Genomic DNA, 20836 nt, shown 5'->3' with positions numbered 1-20836 from the left:
ATTTTGTTGTATTATAGCAAAGGCGTTAAGCGGTGATCCCAGGGATATTTGTGGAAATGGAAATAAGTCATCTACTCATGTCAAAAAAAGAAAATATAGGACTGTTTTGCCCTACCGCTCCGGTCACTCCAATGCAATGCGGGACAGAACGTAACATCATAACTCAACGGTGAGGCTGCAAGTGAAATCGATGAATTAATTTAACACATTCGACCGAATAAGAAATCCTTGACGATCGGTGAACCGGAAAATTCGGGGTTAAGGAGAACGCAGCTAAGTCAAAAGACGTTATAACCAGTGATGATTTGGAGAAGGCCCACGAAAACTCACTTTAGAAAATACTCCAGCCCAACACGTCGAGATTCTAAAAAGGATGGGCGGAATTTGACTGAAATCACAAGTTGTCAGCTGAGCAATATCTCTCTCAAGGCCATGTCCAAACATACAAAACACGCTTTTTGGTGGAAGAGCAGGAAGTGCATTCTTTGCGTGTGGAAAAGCGGCCCGCAATTGTCGCCGTAAATCATCAAACTCTGAATATCTAATCAAAGGAAAGGAAGTCAGCTAAAGTCCCAACTGCTTTCCAGTGTTCATTTCATCACGGCACATACCTCATACGGATCTTAATGGGACCTCCCTACAATAATCGTGAGCTTAGAGGTCCTTAAAGCGGACCATGATGACCTACCTCAAGCGTTTGTATCATGCAGTTCCAAACCACGTATGCTCCTACACCGGTTTTCCCTTGGACGACAACATGATCATCCACTGAAACGCTCCTAGCCCATAGCCCACGACTGGTCTCCGAGTCCGGGTCCTCGGTGTGATCTTCTAAAGTGATAGCAGGAGACTGGTCTACAGAAGCCTGAGAAGCACGGGATGTATTCCGATGATGACTCCAGTATGGGGGGATTATTCCGGACACCGGACGGTCCTTGGACGGGGGGTCGCGAGCTTGGGGCAAAGCCGTGCCATTGCCGGCATTCAGACCATTGCAACTCGGTGCGGCTGCAGTTGTATGAGAATTAGGCTGGGAGGGAGTTGGGACAGTCGGGTGTGGCCGAGGCGCCGGGCCAGTCTCCTCATTCGCTAGCTCCATCCATTAGATGTCTCGAAGGGAACGGGTGAGATATGGTATGGACCTGATGACAGCAGCCGAGGGTCAGTGGAAAATGGTTAATGCGGGGATGTGAGTGGCGGAGGAATGGTGAACGCAAGGAAAGATCACTAACGTCGCCTACTAACGAAGCTTGCACGAAGCAGGTGTACAAAGCAACACTAAGGTATGTAGCTGCGACGGAGGCGATAGAGGATAGGGTGGATTCGGAATGAGAGAAAATAGAAAGACGAGCGATGACTCGACGGAGAATTCAAGAATTAGGGTGATTGTCTGTGGAGGTGTGACAGTATGTAGTACTCGAGCAACAATGCAACGGTTCAGAACTGAACATCTCCAACTTTGGTTGTTGGAGGCAAAACGGCAGGACAACGCAAGAGAGATCAGAGCCAATCAGAGCGGTGCCAGGTCACGGGAACGCCAAGGAACAACTGAGTGAGCCTGGCTCGATCCGACAGTCCTCCATGTGGCTACCCATAGGGACTATAACTAGCACAAGATGTAGTTGTTGAAGCAATATGTAATAGAAAAAAGTATCTTCTACAGAGTACATATCAAAACAAATCATTGAATTATCGCTCACAACACGATGTTGAAGACTGACATGTCACTTTGGCGAGGCACTTGAATTGGTCGGGCGCAGAAGCCGATTCCATTTTAGGCCCTGCAGAGCCAGCGCTAACGAAGTCCAGCAGTGCACCGGCCAATCAGCATCTGAGATGGTGGTCACGTCCTCCAGGCGGACTGACGGTGCATCGATATAAAATAAAAATATACCACAGGGTCGTCGATTTCTTTCAAGTTCTCAACATGTGTGTTACCCACAGGCGTACGTTTACAGCCATAGGCTTCACCGGTGAAACATGGGCAATGGAAAGTTGGGGAGTAACTGACTGCTGCCGATGGATGTAGTATTCCTGTGCCACTACTGCTAGTACTACCTACATAGTGTCCAGCGCCATGTCTCAGGGGTTATCATACCATCCATATATTAATTTGGAGGGGCTAATGAAATGGCGATATTGAAAGATTTTCAGCTTCAAATATTAATTCTTAGGATATGGGTTGTTGAGAAGATATGTTGCAACATCTCAGTTATTGTTAGTTGTTAGTGCCAGGGTCCAGGGATCTTTTCTGTAACTGTCGCTCGGGCTAACACCCCGGATCGACATCCTGTCTTCTCGAAGAAAATTAATGTTTAGTGAGACAAGTTGCATCGGGATCTATACGGACCACGGAGAAATCCTTGGTCTCACCACCACTCGCCTAGAATGATAAGGTCGATAATGGAATCAAAAAATTACAAATGTCTCACTCAACCCCTCGTGCCATCGCCATTCACTGTCTTCTTCACTTGTTTGCTCTCTGGGGTCTGTGCCCCCGTCCGGCAGATCGTGGGCTTTGATTTCTATTATTATCACTATCGATAAGAGAATCAATAGCTTACATTCTGCTCCTCCCTGTTCCTTTTCTTTTTCTTCTTTGCATGCTGCTGCAAGTTCCAGTCTAAGTGGAGGTCAGCGTTTTTTGCATTCGACCTGTCGTCACTCCAACTGCATAGGACAGAGTATTCATATCTCATCAACCTCAGTTCTACCGGTCAATCCACTTGGAAGCTCAAATTTGGCCAACATGATCCAGTCGCTGTTTCTTTTTGTCCTCGCTGCTGTGGTCAGGCTTGTTAGCTGCCAGACCACAGCCAGCGTTGATACTGGTAGCCTCGACCAGTCAACAAAGGGTAGGTCTTGTCGATAACTCAAATGCTCAAATCAGACTCATCTAACCTGGTCATCGTGAACAGACTCGTGGTGTCAATCGCAAACCTCATCTTGCCCGCTCATCTGTCTACAGCTCCCTGGAGCAACGGGAAACACCAAGGAGAACAGTTGCAACGCAGTATGCCTTTCTGCTTCATGCTCCATACCGCTGAGGAGATTGCTAACCAAAGAATGTGACATGGATAGAAAACCCTCGACTACAGCTGTGTCTGTAGTAACGGCTTGTCTCCCAATGCTTCTCAGTATTCCTTGACCATTCCATACTTCCTCTGCACGGAAGCGAACAACGAATGCGTGAATAACTGCAATGGCGGGGATTCTTCGTGCCAGTCTGCCTGTCGCACTAAGAATCCTTGCGGAGCCCAGAACCCCAAGCGTGTCAATACTACAGCCTCTGCGACTCCTACTGCAACCAGCTCCGCCTCTGCTACCGATGTTGTTTACAACGGCTTTGGGGCTACGTCGACTGGTAGTTCTGAAAAAGGAATGGCTTCAAAAGCCCTGGCTATCAACCTTGGCCAGGTCTATGGGCTTTTCGTCGTTATGGGTGGATTCCTTGTCGGTTTTACAACGCTGCTGTAGATTGAAATGATGGCTGGGTAGATCTTTCAGTCAACTTCTAACGACTTATCTGACGCAAATGGCATGACCTCATGTTTGATATGGCTCGGCTCCGGGGCTTCAATATTCAGCAATAGTTTACGGTTCTCTGCTTGTTTTCGTTCATTTCAGCATCGGGACGGAGTGCTTTCTTCTTATTCTCTACAGGTCTTTCCCTTTGGTTTCTCGAGCGTGCTTTTTTTTATGTTTTCCTCGCCTCCTAATATCATAATTCCAATTGTTTTGCAATACACTCTACATTCAAGTTCAATTTGATACCGTATCGATGAGATATCATCCAGCTAACTATCTGAAGTTATTAATCCCTCAGGCCTTCTATGGACTCGTCTAACAGGTTTATTCTGTAACACTCTCCAATCATTCAAACCAATCACCGAAGTCCTGACGAGGATTCTGTTTCAGTGCCAGTGTCGGTCAGCCCCAGAGGCCCCATTCTAGCGACAAGGGTTAGGATATAATTTTCAGTAAAACTACTTAAAAAGCCCTAAATCCCACATACAATGAATGGGCCAAGACCAACTCTTAGCCTGCCTCAAACGTGAAGGCGATGCTGTGAAGTGGATGTGTCTGGCAGTATATTCGACAGAACACTTTCTGTCACAAGACTAAGTGTTGGTAGTCCTTCGCAGTGGGGTAGGCCTAATCAGGAAGTCATTTGGACGCCGGCCCTGATCTCTCCTTCCTCTTCTCATCCATCCAACCACTCCCCATCTGAGAATCAGCATCCCCGATCACTTTCGCGTTCATCTTCAGGCATTTTATTTTTGTCAAATGTCTTTGCCGTTGTCAGTTGCTTCTTTTCAATCTTGAGTTCGCTATTTCAAACTCACTCTCCAAGATGGCTAGAGCTCGTGTAAAACAACACCGCCCCTCCACGGCTCTCCAACCAAATTCCTACGGACTAACTGAGCAAATCTAGGATCATAGAAGATGTTTCTTTTGTCACCGCAGGGGGCATATCCTCTCTCGGTGCCTCTTACGCCGAGGTTTGATGGTCTTGGTATGACATACACCAGCTGCTCCATATAATCTACTGATTCTTTCCAGGGTCAAATGTCAATGACAGTATGTCCGCTATCCAATATGGCCTGAAATGAACCGCTCACACACCTACTGTACAATACTATATGTGGACTCGCTCGTGGGTCGAATATTGGAAGACAAGGCCGCTATCGCGGTCGTCGCTATAGGCGGCCGGTCGACCATTATGATGGATCTGTAAGTATTGGCATTAGGTATGGCGAAATGGCAGTGTTCACGAATCCCCTTCTAGGACTACGACAACCGCCATTTGGGGTGGGCACGCCAAGAAGCTGCTTCTGTTCCTCTTTTCGAGTACGATCCGCCGAAGCGCGTCGTCGAGTAAGAATGCAATAATACCTCCTTCGCACATTGGTGTTAATGTGTCTGGATAGACTTGGAGAACTGGACATGGTTGATACTGCTTTTGAGGATACTCCCGCCGGTCCTTCAACTAGTACCTCTGATGCAGTCATCCATGACGCCAAGTAAGAGTATCCCAACATAATATTTGAATCATGATTAACTATGTCGACAAGGCATTCTGTCGTGCTTCGTCCCAATAATCAGTGAGAGCAATCCCCAAAATAGTTTCCATAGCAGTGTGATAGTGACACCGGATTAGGTCCTCCTCGACTACTCACAATTTCACCGCTGGAACCCAGTAAGGACATTGATTAAGATCCCGGATAGTCTCAACTATATTCTGACAAACATTAGGACTTTCTCCTCCGCAGTAACCAAAAGGTAAAAGGGTCGCCACATGTTAATTCCACCTGAATGAAAGCTGAACATGATTATTAGTGAACCGTCGGGTTTTTCAAGTATCGTCGAGTAAGGGTCTCGATTGTGACCAACAAGAAATTTCCCAATAAGTAGCTAATTAGATCAAAGCAATCAATTCCCAGATTTCTCGACTGAAAATCTTGGGCCCGGAACGCTCGACCCCAAACCTAGAAATACGAACAAGGATGTAGTATTTTCGGACCTGGAGATTGCTGTGGACGATTACCGCGACGAGATGTTCACCATAGTTTGATGCATGGACACCCCTGTCTTCTCTGCTTCAGCATTTGCTTTGCGAGGCATACTATGTCTCACACTGGTCAATATTGACGGATTTAAAAGAAGCATCTGAAGAACACGGCACCTGCTTGCGCTTATTAGAGGTCAAGGCACATCAACTTCATATTTGTTTGGTTGATATCCTGATTTCTCATGATTCGAATTCTGCGTAGCTCGGGACACATGGAATGTCGATTCTGCCTGATGCTTATAAACAGACGATTGTTCAAATAAGCCAACTCGCTGTTCCTTCTCAACTTGTTGCTCCTAGCTATGCACAATGTCTTCACCTGTATTGATAGAAGCTTCTGTAGTGGTTCTCTCCACCCCGATTGGAATCGGAAACATTTGATACTTCGAGTCGAACTGGTGTTGACCACAGAATGTTTTTCATACCTTGCTCGACGAGCGTGGACGTCAATCTCTCTCCATAAATGGTTGTGGAGTGGGAAAACGGTGAAGGCGGTAATAGAGGCGGTGTAACCCCAATGGTCCGGATTATGCCCAAATATTGACAATGCGGGCGATGATGGCCGTCTGTCTGATAGCTCACCTCGTCCGCTCTCCACCATTCGATCGCATCCTCTGCTGCAATATCCATTCCGAACCGCCTCGTGACCGATCCATACACTGAAATTCCATACGAACCTGCGAACTAGAGGCAGTGATATTTTCTTCTCTTGAATACATCTAGGCAGCGACTTATCACGTTTGTGACGAGGGGTTTTCCACTTTGACGTGCGGATAGTGCCCCCGGAATTCTTGAATTCGACTCTCGAAGCTCGTGAACACTTGGAACAAGGCTACATCTTTCGGGCTTGCAGTGCCAACTCGGGTTCTTATCTCTAAACGACGTCCTATTCTCCATCGAATCTAACGGGCTATTGGTGTATGGTCCACGTGCGCGGAACAAACGAAATGGATTCGACATTGCCAGACGCTTTCGAAGCTTCTCAGACCGGATCATTTTCGGGACAGGGAGCCGGCTTAGGGAATGCTGACTTGGAGAACATCAGTGGCAATACAGTCGCTGCGGGGTCATTAGTTCGAGTTGATGGTGCGTTTGTTCCACTTGTATTCTCAAGAGAGCTGAAGGAGGGAATAAAACAGCTGCACCTGCAGCTGGAGTTGGAGTTGGTTGATAATAGGGCAAACATGGTCTAACAGCCTGTGTGCAATCTTCGCAGATCCCCCCAAATTCGAGCTCGAGTCATACATTGCAAATTACACTGGTAAGCAGGACAGTTCTATCGGGATGCGTCAGCCGCAGTGGCTGACAGAAATATTCATTCAATAGGCAGAACTAGATTTGATCGCCTATTCCTCATCGGAATCTGTTCCTCTTACCTTTCCACCGATGCTTTGAAGGCTGCAATCGTCGAGGCTAAATCGAGCAAGGATGTGATTCGATATGAACGTGCGGTTCGGGCGCTTGCGGACACTGCATCGACTGAGAGTGAAGCCACTCTAGACACGGACTGGATGGATTATATGCAGAAAGTCGTCAAGACAGAGTCGGACCGGCTAGAGCATGAATTGAAAGGATACAAGAATAACCTGATCAAAGAGAGCATACGGGTATGGCTGTCCTTTTGAGATGTCAGAGCTGGATTTAATATCTAACTCTTTCCACAGATGGGAAATGAAGATCTGGGGCTGCACTATCATCAAATCGGAGACTTGGTTGGCGCATCGAAGGCCTACTCCCGCATGAGAGATTACTGCACAACTCCCAGCCACATCGCTTCGATGCTGTTCAAGATAATCAACGTGGCCATTGAGCGTGGGGATTGGCTTAGTGTGCAATCTAACGTGCACCGCCTACGTAATCTGCAATCGAAGCCAGAGGAGCAGACCAAAAACCAGCCTAAGATGAATGCCGCATTGGGCTTGTCGCAGCTACACTCCGGATCATATCTAGATGCTGCTCACAGTTTCTTGGGGACTGATGCAAACTTGGGAGCATCTTACAATGAGGTTATCACATCCAACGATGTCGCTGTGTATGGTGGGCTCTGCGCGCTTGCATCTATGGACCGAAACGATCTCCAGCGCAAGGTGCTTGACAACAACTCTTTCCGGAACTTTCTCGAGCTGGAACCCCACATTCGCCGTGCCATCTCGTTCTTTTGCAATTCCAAGTTCCGTCCTTGTCTGGAAATCCTTAATGCTTACAAGACTGACTACCTTCTTGACATTCACCTGCAGCGCCATGTCGCTACTCTGTACACTCGCATTCGCACCAAGTCGATTGAACAATACCTAGTTCCTTTCAGTCGCGTGACCCTAGATTCCATGGCGAAGATATTTGCTCCAGCAGCAATCGAAGAACAGACCAGTCTTACTGATCCAAAGTCGCCATTTGTGAAGGAATTGATTCAACTAATCGAAAACGGCACTTTAGATGCCCGCATCGACCTGGAGAAGGGAGTGCTGGTTTCCAACCAAACGAATCTGCGGACGGAGGTGCAACAGGCGGCCCTTGACAGCTTGACGAATTATACACGGGAGGCTCACCTTCGATTGTTGCGGACTAACATTCTCTATGCTGGATTGGAGGTGCGCCCGCCCCCAGGGGAGAGAAAGCATGGAGCGGAGGAGCGGTCTGGGGCTAAAGGGAAATACTATCGGAACACACCAAGTATGCTTGGGTGAGGACCTGGAATGATATAGAAATAGATTCCATGGTCACTTTATGGAGACTTCAAGTATTCTTATTCCTGGAAAGAGAAAATGACTCATGAATTGACGTTACTCGTTTACTTTTCAATGCTTTATTGCATAGTTCCCCTTTAAATTGGTATGAAGGTTGAAGGAATAGAAAACTGTAAATCGGATTACTAGAATTATCTGTAATTTCTAGATGAGTCTTCATTCGGTGCACATCAACATATGCATGTCCTGTGTACAAATAGGGCAACTGACGAAACCATCACGTCATACAGTCATATTATATCATTGAAGAGCGCCAGCTCCGCGCAATGAAAATATCACAAAAATATTAATATGGCAGGCTGACCTTGACAGCAATTGAAATTATTGTAAGACTATTGTCAAAATAATTTGTCATGGCTCTCGTTGCTCAAGCAGTTACTTTTGTCCACCAGTACATCTACTCTTGGCTTCACACCACCCCTACCAAAACACCAGATGCATTAAAACTGGGAATCCTTTCCACTGCTCAAATAAATGCAGCCTCAAGTGAGATATATCCCATTCACTGCTGAAGACTTAGGGAGTGAAAAATAATTCTAACGATATAGTCATTCACCCTTCCAGGTCCCACCCCTCGGTAATCCTCTACGCCATCGCCTCCCGCGACATCTGCAAAGCCCAAAAAGTCCAAAAACAGCACCATTTCACCAAAGCATACGGCTCGTATCAGGAGCTCCTTGACGACTCCGAGGTTGATGTTGTGTATATTTCCACGCCGAATGGACTGCACTACGAATGGGCGTGTAAGGCACTCAAGGCCGGGAAACACGTTCTCTGCGAGAAACCGTTTGTATCGAATGCGGAGCAGGCGAAGAAGTTGGTCGAGTTGGCCAAGGAAAAGGGGTTGATTGTCGAGGAGGCTGTAAGTTTTCTGGTTTTTTTCTTTCTTGTCCTGTTTCAAGCGTGTCTTTGATGCGTGTTTTATGTGACTAACTAACTATGTTGAGCAGTCGCATTGGCAATTCCACCCGGCTGCGCATACATGGCGCCAGATTTTGGACTCGAATCAGTACGGGAAGATTCTTCGTACTGATGCTTCGATGGCTGCTAGCCCGGCTATCCCGGCTGGTGATATACGATGGGATTTTAACTTGGGAGGTAGGTCATCTCATCACTGGGCATCTCAACCGGTGTATCTATTTAATAACACTATATCACAGGCGGTTCAGCCATGGATATGACATACCCTCTATCATTCACTCGATACGCACTCCACGCCAAATCACCAGAAACCATCACCTCCGTGAGCGTGCGCGCCTCCAGGACCGACCCCCGCGTCGACGAGGCAATGTTCGCCCATCTCGACTTCGAAGGACCACAGGGTAACAGGGTCCACAGCCGAATCTACACCGATATGGCGCGAGACCGGCTCGTCGGGTTAGTCCCCCGAGTCTGGGAGTTACCGTCCATTGAAGTCGAGACAGAAAACGCAATTATATACTTCTACAACGCCCTAATGCCGCATCTATACCATTATATTGCCATACTGGACAAGACGACCGGGGAGACGCGCTACGTGAAGCAGTACGAGGGAGGACCATTTTGGGGAAGCACTGTCACTAGTACCGGGGATAAGGGGGGGGATCAGTACTGGAGTACGTATCGGTGGCAGTTGGAGGCGTTTGTTAGTGCGGTTCAGGGGAAGACGCCTGCGTTTTGGGTGTCTAATCAGGATAGTATTTGGCAGATGGAATCGGTTGATGCGATGTATCAGGCTGCGGGATTGCCGGTAAGGCCATCTATGGACGAGAGCAAGGAGTGAAGTCTCCAGCAAATTGGGAAAGAAAGGTTCAAAAGCATAATATAGACAAGTTTTAATTCAGGTATCTCGTATCTACATGAATGACAGAAACATGAGAGTGATTATATATTAGCGTATCCAATAGAACTAGGGGGTATGATCGCTTAAATCCAACAAATAGAATATATGGTAGTCAAACTCTCATGGTTAAAAAGCGACCAAAGCAGCCGCAATCGCAGCCCCAGCCGCCCAGCGCGCATTTCCTGTAACCTGAGGCAATGCAAGGTTGCTAGTCGGGGTTGGTGATTGCTCCGCATCGGCGCCAGTTGTTTGCGGGGACGAGGAGGAAGTAGCGGTGGACAAAGTGGTAGATGCGCTATCCGTCGGGGTAGACGACACAACAAACGAAGTAGCGGTAGTGGACACGCCGGTCTCAGTGGCCGTAGTAGCTGATGGAGATGCTCCAGTTGAAGCAGAGAGAGCAGCGGTGTTGGTCGCAGTGACGACCACGGGCAAGAAGCCACCACCATTGCCGAGCATGGTGGGGTTGATGGTGATGGTGGTAGCTACGCTGGTGAAAGAACCGCTCTGCAATGCGACGCAGGTAGCTAGGCTGGTGCCCTCAAATTTGCATCCCTCGGAGATATATCTGAAATTGAGGGGTGGACTGTTAGCAAAGTTTCGGTTCAGCGGTGCGATATCAAAGTGACATGCTCATTTTCATAAGTGGCCGAGAAAGCCATCGACGTGGATCCCTGGAGGACGGTGAGTCCGTCTGGTGGAAGACCACAGTCATTGGAGTCAGCTCCAGCAGGGCAAGATAAGGCATAAGCGGTCATGGGACCCTCCTGAAGAAACGAACATTAGCCATGGTGTTTCATATAAACATCAGAATGCAGTACGTACGGTGCTAGCGATACTGGCCACATAGGAGCCATCATAAAAGCCGGGCAAGAAGAGAGTAACAGTGCTCTCGGCGGCGACAGCAGCGACACTCGCCAGAATGGTAAGAGATTGGAAACGCATGGTGTATTGTTATTGTAGTTGAAAAGAATGTAGACGAATGAGCGACAGAGGCGAAGAACACTGGTTAAAACGAATGACAGGATGGCTGGAAAAAGAGAGAGCGAGATTAATAATGGGGCGAGGACCCCTAATATAGAAGCGAAATTGCTCTGATTCACGACAGCCTGCAGTATTCGCCCAAAGAACTAGCTAGCCATGGGTTCCAAACATCTGTCTCCGATCAGGCAGGTCCCAGCGAACTCAATATGTGCACTCTAAAGCCTGATTGGCTGCCATAGATTAAGTCGTAGGGGCACTAGCCTGTCCCGGTATAGTTTACGGTCGGAGAATACCGAGGCCTCCGAGTCTATGCCTGATCAGGTAATTTCTACCTAGCACGGACGAGGGGTACTACAAGACCTTGTCCAAAAATGGCAAGAAAAAGGAACTAGCATGATAACGCTAACCATTCCTGGACTGGACCGACCTTGAATTTGCTGGGAAATGAAATCCAAAATTTGAGAAGAGTTCGCGAGATGTGACAGGATTTTTAGTCCTTCAAAAATCAGAGAAAATGAAAACTTTGTAGTTTTCCCATTGGAGTTCGCCGGATCAAACCGGATTATCAGGGCCACACCCATTTGCAGTTTATATAGCATAAATCCCACATGTCGCTGACATCACATCCGATATCGTATTATAATATCATCCAAAATAACCAAACCCCCATGAAAACTTCATCAAAAATTTAAGCTGCTGCATGAGTCGCTGCCTGATGAGGCTTGCTCATGAAGCCTCCTAAAATCCCGGCCAACAACAGAACACCGTTGAAGCTTGTCATGATAAAGAATGGAGCACTTGATGAGACAGTATCAAAGAGAGCGCCACCAACCTTGGTGAGAAGCAGGATACCGACGCCTCCATACAGAGAATACACGCCAGCGATTGACCCTTTAAGGTGCGAAAATTGCTGCAAGTTCTGGCCCGGGGCTGACGCCAATAAAGGCTGCTGCTCACCGGGCTCCTGCTCAACGACATTAGTCGTAATAGGTTCATTCGCCGTTCCTGTTCTGCTTGTATGATCATCGGCTTCGCCTTGCTTCAAGGTTCCGTCGCTGACACTTATACTTAAAATACCGTTGCTCAGCACAGCCAAACTGCAAACAATGGCGCCAATCTGACTGAGACCAATAAGAGCCATCAAAATGAAAACTCCTGGGTTTCCATCATCTCCCTTGAATTGTGGACTGGGGATTAGTCCGAAGGCTGTATAGCCAATAATACCTGCGAGGGAGGAAAAGAGAAGAGGTAATTGATATCTTCGTGACTTCTCTGAAAGAAACCCGAACGCTGGAGCCGCAATCAATGCTACCAGCTGAGAAACTCCGGTTAGAATTGCAGCCAATATGTAAGCGCTGGGACACGACTTTTTGATATCAGATACCGGTTCACGGTTTTCTTCACAGAGGCCCGACACTCGGTAGTAGTGGTTGACAAAGAGAGGTATGAATAATGAAATACCAACGGAGGAAGCTCGTGCCACAAATCCTCCAAGGTAGCCCTGGCCGATGGCCGGGTTTTGAAAGCCCAGGACAACGGCGGTGCTCAACTGTTTCCAATAGGGCAGCTGCGGTATCCTATGCGTAACATCATCCTGGTCATTGCTTGTGGTCTCAACCGATTGGCCCTGGTTTTTTGACAACAGCGATGTCCATCCCTTATCTTCTTCTCCCAAAAGGTCTCTCAATCCAACCAAGCAACAAATGCTGATCAAGAGAGCCACCACCCCGACAAGATAGTAGCTGTACTGGATGGCCTGAATAGGCGATGAACCCCAATTTTCAAATCGAGCAGGAAGTGGAAGGAACACAGACAGCGACACGAGCGCACCGCACCCAGCACACATGCCCACAAACCCGGCCAGCCGGGAGGATGGTGAATCTGCGGCGGTCTCTGGACGGTCCCCGTCGTGCGACGGACCATTAGCAAAACGATTGGGAGTCATTGTCACTTCAGATGACAGTGACATCCGGTAGGTCTGTGTGTTGGGGGCCTTTCCAGTAACGGCGGGTAGAACAGCTGTGACCATGGTCGAGACTGCAGATCCCCCAACACTGAATAGCAGCCTCCCCAGAAGCAACTCGGGATAGACATTCTTCGCTTGGACGAGCAGGACCAATGCGAAAGCTATTATGGCGTAACCGAGGGCGCATACCTATAAGGAAAATTGCATCAGAAATCTGAAGGATTCTAAATATGAAAAGGGTGAGTATCGCTTACATGGCGAACTCCGATGTGATCCGAGAACACGCCCCAGAGGGGACAAGCGGCCAGCGCAAGCAATTCATCAGCAAATCCTAAGGTCCCAACGGCATCACCCTCTCCATCATGGATTCCAATCAAGTCCGTAACAACAAAAGAGATGGAGGAGTTGATAAACACCAGAAAGGCGATGGAAAATGGACAGACGCCAAGCAGGTAGGTTAGCGTCTGTAGACGGGAAGCAGTGAACAGAGCCCGTTGAGAAGCCATCACATCGGGTCAGATCATATCGCGACTTGGGTAAGATATTTCAAAAGAAGTTCTCCTACTCCAGTCGAATTGAGAAACTTGACTGATAAACAGACGATGGAAGCAGAAGATGCTTCTCTCTGCCGGTCAATGATGATGATACTCAGCTCATACCACCGCACTCCGCAGGACAGCCGGCGGTCACATGATGCCGCCCCTGCCTATCGATCGGCGATCGACGAACGATGCAAGTATATACGTAGTCGTAATCGAATCCATTCAAACAATATTCAGGCAAGTGGAGAAGCGCATTGAAATCCCGAGGTTATTTTATCTTGACACGATCAGAGGTGGCAAAGTTGCAACACTGAGAACTGAGACGGAACTTGGAGTGCTGAGCTACCCCGATATGATGGCGGCCACCTGCCCCGCATTATCAGAGCTCTCCTCACCACGGGAGTGTCGGACATTCGGCTACGTCCTCGAGATGGTGTTGGGTCAAGCTGATGGAGAGTGAATCTACAATACCCAATAGATAGTACTAAATAGTCAATGAACCTATGAATCTTAAGGAATTCTGAGCTTCTGCACAGTACTCATTAGTTACTGATATGTAGGAATATATCCAAGGTGACGCCCATCTCTACTATCAACAAACAGACAATCCACTTTAACATGAAATGGACATCTAAACCATCATAAATAACAATTATCCTTGGTATTTCATATCGACATCAATAATAATAATATCAACTGCCTTGATTGCACCTGTCATGCCGAAGATATCATGTTAGCCGAATGTCCGCTGACGTAAGGCACGGCAACGAGTCCGCCGCCTATTCCTGTATAGCTGTCCAGAACGACACGCGATCCTCTCTGGCTTTCAATTTTTCAGCTTCCCATTGCCCATTCCATCTTTTCAACATCGTCAATGTTATCCTGAAAAAATACAACATCTTTTAAAGTTGACCTTGCCAGTGACATCGGGCTTCTCGCCCACGTCTGTCACTTCGCGCCCATGAGATTAGCCGCTTATGCCGGGGTAAGTGATTTGGGGGATATCATGGGGTGAATCCCATCCTGACTGACTTGATATACAGGCCTCAGTGGCCCTGGCTACTGGTGTTTTCCTTAAAGCCATGCACCAGAGAGCTAATTTCTACGCTGCTTGTGTTTATCTCTCACAGAGCAGCGCCAATCTCATGGTAAGTGCTCATCTTTCTTGTCGGAGAACTTGCTCTAACAGTCGCAGATCTTGACCAATCTATCCCTCCTTATCGCTGGTTTTCTGCTCTTCTGGCTTCAGCGACTCCTTTACGGACCTTTACGACCGATCGAAACCGAGCAGCTTTACGAGAAGGCATGGTTCGCTGTCACGGAAACATGTCTCGCCATGACAATCTTTCGGGGTGAATTAGGGGGCTGGTTCCTGGTTATGTTTGTTGGTCTGTTGGTCGGCAAGGTCTGGGGATGGATTGGTGAAGGACGCGTGGAATTTTTGGAGCAGCAACCTCCGGCTAACCCGCGATTGTTCCATACTCGACTAGCAGCTTCGCTGGTCTTGTCGGTCTTGTTCAACGCTTCCATGCTGAGATACTGTGTCCATACTGTCCTTGAACAGGCCCGCCCGGATATGATGGTTATGTTCGGTTTCGAGTTCGCTATCCTGACCATCTTATCAAGCTCAACTGCCGCCAGATATTCGATTGCTCTGGTTGAGATCTACATCACGAACCAGCAGATGAAGGCGAAAGTGGAAGAACGCCGGGCGGAGATTCGAGAGTCTAGGGATGAAATACTCCGACAACATGCGCAGTCTGGTGCAGGCGGATTCCCCTCTAACTTGCCTGATGAGAATGAAATCAATGAAATGGAGTTGGACGTCCCCGGATGGGAAGAAAAAGGCCGATGGGTCTTCTATCTCGATCTGGTCACCGACTTCCTGAAGTTGACGGTCTACCTTACCTTCTTCGCCATACTATTCACATTCTATGGTCTGCCAATCCACATCCTACGCGACGTGGTCGTTACAATCCGCTCCTTTTGCCGACGGATTATGGATTTCCTGCGTTACCGCAATGCCACCCGGGACATGAACGAGCGATATCCAGACGCGACTGCCGAGGAGGTTGGAAGAGAGGACGTTTGCATCATCTGTCGAGAGGAGATGATTCCTTGGCAGCAGCCTGCAGACGCCAGACCTGGTGCTCCTCGCAGGGTTCCCGATAGACTGCGCCCAAAGAAGCTTCCGTGTGGCCATATCTTGCACTTTTCCTGTCTCCGAAGCTGGCTCGAGAGACAACAAAACTGCCCTACTTGCCGACGTCCAGTTGTTGTGCCTCGAACTCGTGGAAATCCTGGTGACGCCAACAACGTGGGCGGTAATGGGGCCGCTGTGCCACAGCAGAACATCCCGGGCGGAAACCAAGCTCCTGGACGCAATGGTGGTGCTCCAGATGGAATGCCTAGAGCTCGGGTATATCAGTTCGGACCGTTTCGAATTGGGTTCGGTGCTGGACGAGGTGATCTGTTCCACAACCTGCACCAGCAAATTCATCAAAACAATGTTCCACTGCAGCCCGCGGGCAATGTCAACCCGCCTGGAGCACGCCAGATTGGATTTGGATTTGGATTCGGACGGCCCCCGCCTGCGGCCGCACCGCAACCTGCTACACCAACCCCCATGTCCAACTTTTCGAACATCCAGAACAATTTACAGCAGATTGAACAGCAGATCACACAGGAAATCAACCAGCTTCGTGTTACTGCTGATCAACTTCATGTTGTACGGCTTCTACAAGCAGAACTGCAGAGGCTACGGGGTCTTCAAGCAAATACTGCCCCCGAGCCGCATGGCACTCCTCTTCAAACCCCTGACTTCTCATCGCCCTCAACATCTTCGATGACAATGCGCCGTCAATTTATCTCTGATCCTCGAGCGCCGGCTTTGAGATCTGGGGATGCTCGACTACCAGAGGGAGTCAGTCTTCCCCAAGGCTGGTCTCTGCTTCCTCTCCATTCATTTGGACAGGGGCAAGGTGAAGCGAGAACCTCTAGCACCGTTCCCACTGCCCCAGAAACGTCCTCACCCGCTCAAGAGAACGCCACTGCTCACCAGCCCAGCCCACCCACTGAAAACACGGAAAATCAACCTCGGCATGGCGATGCGGTCGATGCACCAACGCCGACAGCAGCACAAGACTTGCCTAATTGGCAAGCAGATGCAGTCCCAGCGGCAGCCAGTCACCGTGCTGACTCTCCATCTCAAGAATGGACTGATATAACCCCCGATGGACCTTCTGAAAAACCTGCAGGCCTGTCTGGCACTGAAGATCGTGCGCATTGCGAAGGCGAAACTTCAAACAATGAGGAGGAATCTTCATCGTCGTCCAAGGGTAAAGCTCGAGTAGCAACAGTGGAAGAAGCGGTGGACGATGAGATGTGATAATAGATTGAACGAGCATTTTATCTTTCCATTTCCATTTTGCTTGTTTCCTTCAAATGGGAAAAATACGAAGCGGTTTGTGGCGTTTTAGCGATTCAGAATCATACCCGGTTTTTTTTGACATTTCTACCTTATTTTTTACTCTCTCCTTGTTTATCATATGGCCATTTTGCCTCCACTCATGTCTCTATTGTTTACTCGACTTTCGTGTTTCTATGCTTAGAATCCCTCTTTGCATTCTTGGTCAATGAATGATGGTTTCTCATCTATGGCTGAATACGTGCATTTGGTCTTGTGTAACGAAGATGAGCATCAATATGAGATGCATAAACCCATCTGCGACATACCATAGTGTAGATGCTGGTCTCATAGAATTTATGGATTTTGACTTGGTGTATAACAAGAATAGTATACCATTTCTTGGACCATTAGTGTAAAAAATCAACAGACACAAGGTGATAATCAAGCGTGTTACTGTTTCATATAAGAGACCCAGTATTTCAGATGCATTTGGTTATCTTCACAATCTTTGAAAAAAATTTTAACCCGTGTTGCATCTGATTGTGGTATGGAACAAGTGTGGATATATTATCGTCGTCATCGACAACCAAGCCTGCAGATCTTCCTGTCAGCACGAGGCAATGAAAACATATGTGTGATCCATTTCTCTGGCTTAAACTCTAGTACCGATATATATAGTCATGATGATATCTTTCGTGCATATTCCATGTGGTTAGGGCATGGCCATAGCGATAAGGAACCCGCCAGAATTCCAACACCGAATGTGCTTTTCACGCACTTCTCTCTGCCATAGTGCCCTAGACCAGCCTTTGTCTTTTCTTCTGTTTTCCTTGTTTCACATAATTCTCGCTGATTCGTATAGACACCATCACTGCCAGACTTGGCACTTACGTTGTCCCGGTCTCTTTAGTGGTAGTGTTCGTCATCCTCCTCGTCCCTCTTACGACGGACTGACCAGAACTCCACTCCGCCCGCTTGCAACAACTTTAATGAACCAGACCCAGACCCTCCAGCTAATTCCCCGACTACCCGCCATGCGCCATCTTTTCATTGCGACAGCGTGTTAGATGCGACCTTGACAGACTCCTCTCTTTTTGGTTTCATTCTCTGTCTTCTTCTTAATCACGAGCCGGTGGTTGCTTCCGACACTCTCTTCTTCAACGCCCCCCGGACTCCAACACCGAGATCATTCGACTTGATACCCCTGAGTGAGCGGCGTGGAACACTGGCAACCTTAACGACGGTACTCTTGGGGAATAGAGGCATGGTATAAATGGTGTTTTAATATTATTATTCTGTTGATTGTGCGTTGTGGCTCCTGCAATGCTCTCCCAGTGTCGTCTTCGTTGCACACTATGGTCAAGCTGGCCTTGTACGACCAATGCGAACTTGACTTGTTGATAAGCTAACCGGGCGTTTCATTTGACAGAATATTTATTTCTTTTCTATCTGTATTAATTTACGAATCTTCATTCATGATTTTCTCACGACGGACAACCCCTCTCGTCGGCATCGCCTTTTGCCTCTTCTTTCTTTACCTGGTCAGTAACCGCACGAGACAATGGCGTCAGGTACCACAGACCCTGGGCCTAGGTGATATAGTCACCCCGGCGGGAACTTGGAATATCAGCCATTCGGAAAATGAATCGACTAACAACCGGCTCACCCCTCAACCGAATTATATTCCTGGCGTGCCAAAACCTCCCGGGGAGACTTATTCGAAGATATTGGTGGTGCCCAAGATTAAAGATGAAGATACGGATTGGATGGCACGGGAAATTCCTGACTGGCAACATGCTGTCTATGTGGCTGACGATCCCTCCGCCCCTCTTCATCCGCCAAAAAACAAAGGCCATGAAGTCATGGTTTATCTGAGCTATATTATCGATCACTACGACGAAATTCCCGACATCGTTGCATTCATGCACTCGCACCAGTTCGCATGGCACAATGATGAGATATTTGGTGGCGATGCGGCAGACATGCTGCGACGGCTCAACCCGGCACGTGTTGTGAGAGAAGGCTACATGAATCTACGCTGCACTTGGGCACCTGGCTGTCCCGACTGGATGCACCCCGGTGCGCTGGAGGAAAACTCTGAGAAGCAAGAAGAGACCATGTTGGCCAGATCTTGGGGAGAGATTTTCCCCGATGTTCCCATTCCTGATGTCCTGGCTCAACCGTGCTGTGCACAATTTGCTGTGTCACGCGAGCGCATTCTAGCGACTCCCAAGTCCCGCTACATATTCTATCGAGACTGGATTCTACGGACGGAGCTGAGCGACTATATTTCCGGTCGAGTCTGGGAGTACTTGTGGCACTTTGTGTTTACTGGCGAGAATATCGTGTGCGCAAAGGAGAATGTGTGCTACTGCGACGGATACGGTCTGTGTTTTGGTGGCGAAGACGAGTATGATGCTTTCAGAGGGCTTGGTTTCCAAAAGAAAGATCTCGAAGAGGAGCTTACAAACTGGCATACGAACGCTCAGAGCATCGAGGTTGCGCGGATCTACGGACCTATAAGTGAGAAGAATCGCCTTAATGTTCCTGAGCCAGGCAGAGACACCGAGCTTGAGAATCAAATCAACGAAAAAATACAGACGCTTAATGATCTGGTTTTCAATGCTACTCAGCGCGGTGCGGACCCAAGAAATCGGGCTCTCGAAGCAGGTCGCCCCTGGAAGGAAGGTGATGGGTTCTAAACCATTGAAAGCCCCATATAGGTTCAAAGCCAGCGTTGCCGCTCGCGAGAGGGTGCTTTGCTCTTCCGTCAACTCAGCCTGGTACTTTGTTCCCAACATAAAGCCACGTACGGTGGCTACTGTTTTTCGGAGGTGGAAGAAGAGTTAATCTACTCCCTCCTTCTCCTCCGGTAACCAATCTTTGGCGTTGGAGGGCATGTTCATTTTTCATATTCTGACCACACATTTGCATTTGGACGCGATCCTTTCGATTCTCTTCTTGTCTTCTCGTGAATATATACTGAGCATATTTCTCATCTTGGTTTCTTGGTTCACCAGCTGGGTTTGGTTTTTTTGGCCTTGCAAAAGTACTATGCCTTGGCCTTGTTGATATATTGTACAATTTTTCCTTTCTTTTGGCGGGTTCCAAACTGATATACGAGCAATTGCAACTCAGTTTTGATGATCAATTATTCAAAGAATTTTTTCTTTTACAAATTTCAATAAAATATTTTAAGCACAATATCAAATTTATCTGAATGGCAATATACAACTTGCCTTGATTTCGCATCGCCGTCGGGTGTGTGGTTGGTACAGTGTGATACATAAGCACGTGATCGGGGTTTCATCCCTGTTACGTTTTTCCGCCGTCATCCGCCCATGCAGAGTTTGCACTGTCTGTCCTTCCTTCAAACTACACAAACAGCGTCATCAGCGCGGACAAGCTATCTCCATTCGCCTCATCTTCGCGCGAGCTATATTCAGCGAACAGAAGCACTTGGTGTTTTGTTTCTGGTATCAATTTCTTCCTCAATAAAGCTCGTGGGACTCTCCTGCTCAGCGAGTGGCGTTGGGAGCAGGGCTGCCTTCTGTCGCCTTTGCATTGCGGCAAGGAGGGCAACGAGTCCGAAGTCCCCTCCGCGACAAGGTCTTGGTGACTTGTATCTGGAGTGGTCCTGCATTGACTGGAATCCACTGTTTCACTATAGTAGAAAAAAATATTGCATGCTGTTGTCTTAGGTGGTAAGTGAAGTATTTTCTTTGAATTCACTACATTGAAAGAAATCGTTCTAACACTACATCGACTATAGCGAAGGCTTGCTTGCTTAATCAAAC

The 20836-nt window shown here is 48.0% G+C and overlaps 10 protein-coding genes across 10 annotated transcripts; 7 read left to right on the top strand and 3 right to left on the bottom strand.

The window, feature by feature from the left end:
- Positions 1-200: 200 nt before the first annotated feature.
- ASPWEDRAFT_53735 (uncharacterized protein) lies at positions 201-1583 on the bottom strand (the record flags this gene model as incomplete). The annotated part of the gene is made up of 6 exons (XM_040837936.1): positions 201-273; positions 331-388; positions 447-541; positions 612-637; positions 689-1089; positions 1574-1583. The coding sequence occupies 6 exons, from the start codon at positions 1581-1583 to the stop codon at positions 201-203; spliced, it is 663 nt and encodes a 220-aa protein (XP_040685690.1).
- Positions 1584-2767: 1184 nt separating this feature from the next.
- Positions 2768-3477, top strand: ASPWEDRAFT_91928 (uncharacterized protein; the record flags this gene model as incomplete). Its single annotated transcript, XM_040839590.1, has 3 exons — positions 2768-2855; positions 2919-3013; positions 3082-3477. Coding segments are annotated over 3 exons (579 nt in total), but the record flags the coding sequence as incomplete, so codon positions are not given.
- A 542-nt stretch (positions 3478-4019) lies between these two features.
- Positions 4020-5637, top strand: ASPWEDRAFT_646196 (uncharacterized protein). The gene is made up of 11 exons (XM_040838754.1): positions 4020-4369; positions 4436-4516; positions 4564-4581; positions 4633-4734; positions 4790-4878; positions 4932-5024; positions 5076-5105; positions 5162-5200; positions 5257-5283; positions 5341-5370; positions 5431-5637. The coding sequence occupies exons 1-11, from the start codon at positions 4355-4357 to the stop codon at positions 5573-5575; spliced, it is 669 nt and encodes a 222-aa protein (XP_040685688.1). The 5' UTR covers positions 4020-4354; the 3' UTR covers positions 5576-5637.
- Positions 5638-6122: 485 nt separating this feature from the next.
- On the top strand, positions 6123-8359 carry ASPWEDRAFT_44021 (COP9 signalosome complex subunit 1). Its single transcript, XM_040836166.1, has 4 exons — positions 6123-6658; positions 6789-6833; positions 6899-7179; positions 7237-8359. Exons 1-4 carry the CDS (start codon positions 6520-6522, stop codon positions 8254-8256), a joined length of 1485 nt encoding a protein of 494 aa, XP_040685687.1. The 5' UTR covers positions 6123-6519; the 3' UTR covers positions 8257-8359.
- Positions 8360-8669: 310 nt separating this feature from the next.
- Positions 8670-10078, top strand: ASPWEDRAFT_117617 (Gfo/Idh/MocA family protein; the record flags this gene model as incomplete). Its single annotated transcript, XM_040828753.1, has 4 exons — positions 8670-8802; positions 8865-9178; positions 9267-9414; positions 9477-10078. The coding sequence occupies 4 exons, from the start codon at positions 8670-8672 to the stop codon at positions 10076-10078; spliced, it is 1197 nt and encodes a 398-aa protein (XP_040685686.1).
- A 93-nt stretch (positions 10079-10171) lies between these two features.
- On the bottom strand, positions 10172-11446 carry ASPWEDRAFT_645277 (putative GPI anchored glycoprotein). The gene is made up of 3 exons (XM_040838750.1): positions 10964-11446; positions 10772-10905; positions 10172-10706 (listed from the first exon to the last, which is right to left on the bottom strand). The coding sequence occupies exons 1-3, from the start codon at positions 11081-11083 to the stop codon at positions 10265-10267; spliced, it is 696 nt and encodes a 231-aa protein (XP_040685685.1). The 5' UTR covers positions 11084-11446; the 3' UTR covers positions 10172-10264.
- A 364-nt stretch (positions 11447-11810) lies between these two features.
- On the bottom strand, positions 11811-13594 carry ASPWEDRAFT_116615 (putative MFS transporter; the record flags this gene model as incomplete). The annotated part of the gene is made up of 3 exons (XM_040828669.1): positions 11811-13013; positions 13074-13277; positions 13343-13594. 3 exons carry the CDS (start codon positions 13592-13594, stop codon positions 11811-11813), a joined length of 1659 nt encoding a protein of 552 aa, XP_040685684.1.
- Positions 13595-14438: 844 nt separating this feature from the next.
- Positions 14439-17485, top strand: hrdA (E3 ubiquitin-protein ligase HRD1). The gene is made up of 3 exons (XM_040836165.1): positions 14439-14615; positions 14674-14778; positions 14826-17485. The coding sequence occupies exons 1-3, from the start codon at positions 14592-14594 to the stop codon at positions 17016-17018; spliced, it is 2322 nt and encodes a 773-aa protein (XP_040685683.1). The 5' UTR covers positions 14439-14591; the 3' UTR covers positions 17019-17485.
- Positions 17486-18248: 763 nt separating this feature from the next.
- On the top strand, positions 18249-19839 carry ASPWEDRAFT_645289 (DUF3431 domain-containing protein). The gene is made up of 2 exons (XM_040838751.1): positions 18249-18343; positions 18469-19839. Exon 2 carries the CDS (start codon positions 18515-18517, stop codon positions 19739-19741), a length of 1227 nt encoding a protein of 408 aa, XP_040685682.1. The 5' UTR covers positions 18249-18343; positions 18469-18514; the 3' UTR covers positions 19742-19839.
- On the top strand, positions 19840-20166 carry ASPWEDRAFT_645290 (uncharacterized protein). Its single transcript, XM_040838752.1, has one exon. The coding sequence runs from the start codon at positions 19938-19940 to the stop codon at positions 20109-20111; it is 174 nt and encodes a 57-aa protein (XP_040685681.1). The 5' UTR covers positions 19840-19937; the 3' UTR covers positions 20112-20166.
- Positions 20167-20836: the final 670 nt, after the last annotated feature.

The sequence above is a fragment of the Aspergillus wentii genome, assembly GCF_001890725.1.
Source record: "Aspergillus wentii DTO 134E9 unplaced genomic scaffold ASPWEscaffold_7, whole genome shotgun sequence".
Lineage (NCBI taxonomy): Eukaryota > Fungi > Ascomycota > Eurotiomycetes > Eurotiales > Aspergillaceae > Aspergillus > Aspergillus wentii.
Note: the sequence above shows the minus strand (reverse complement) of the source record. Positions and strands in the feature narration are given on the sequence as shown.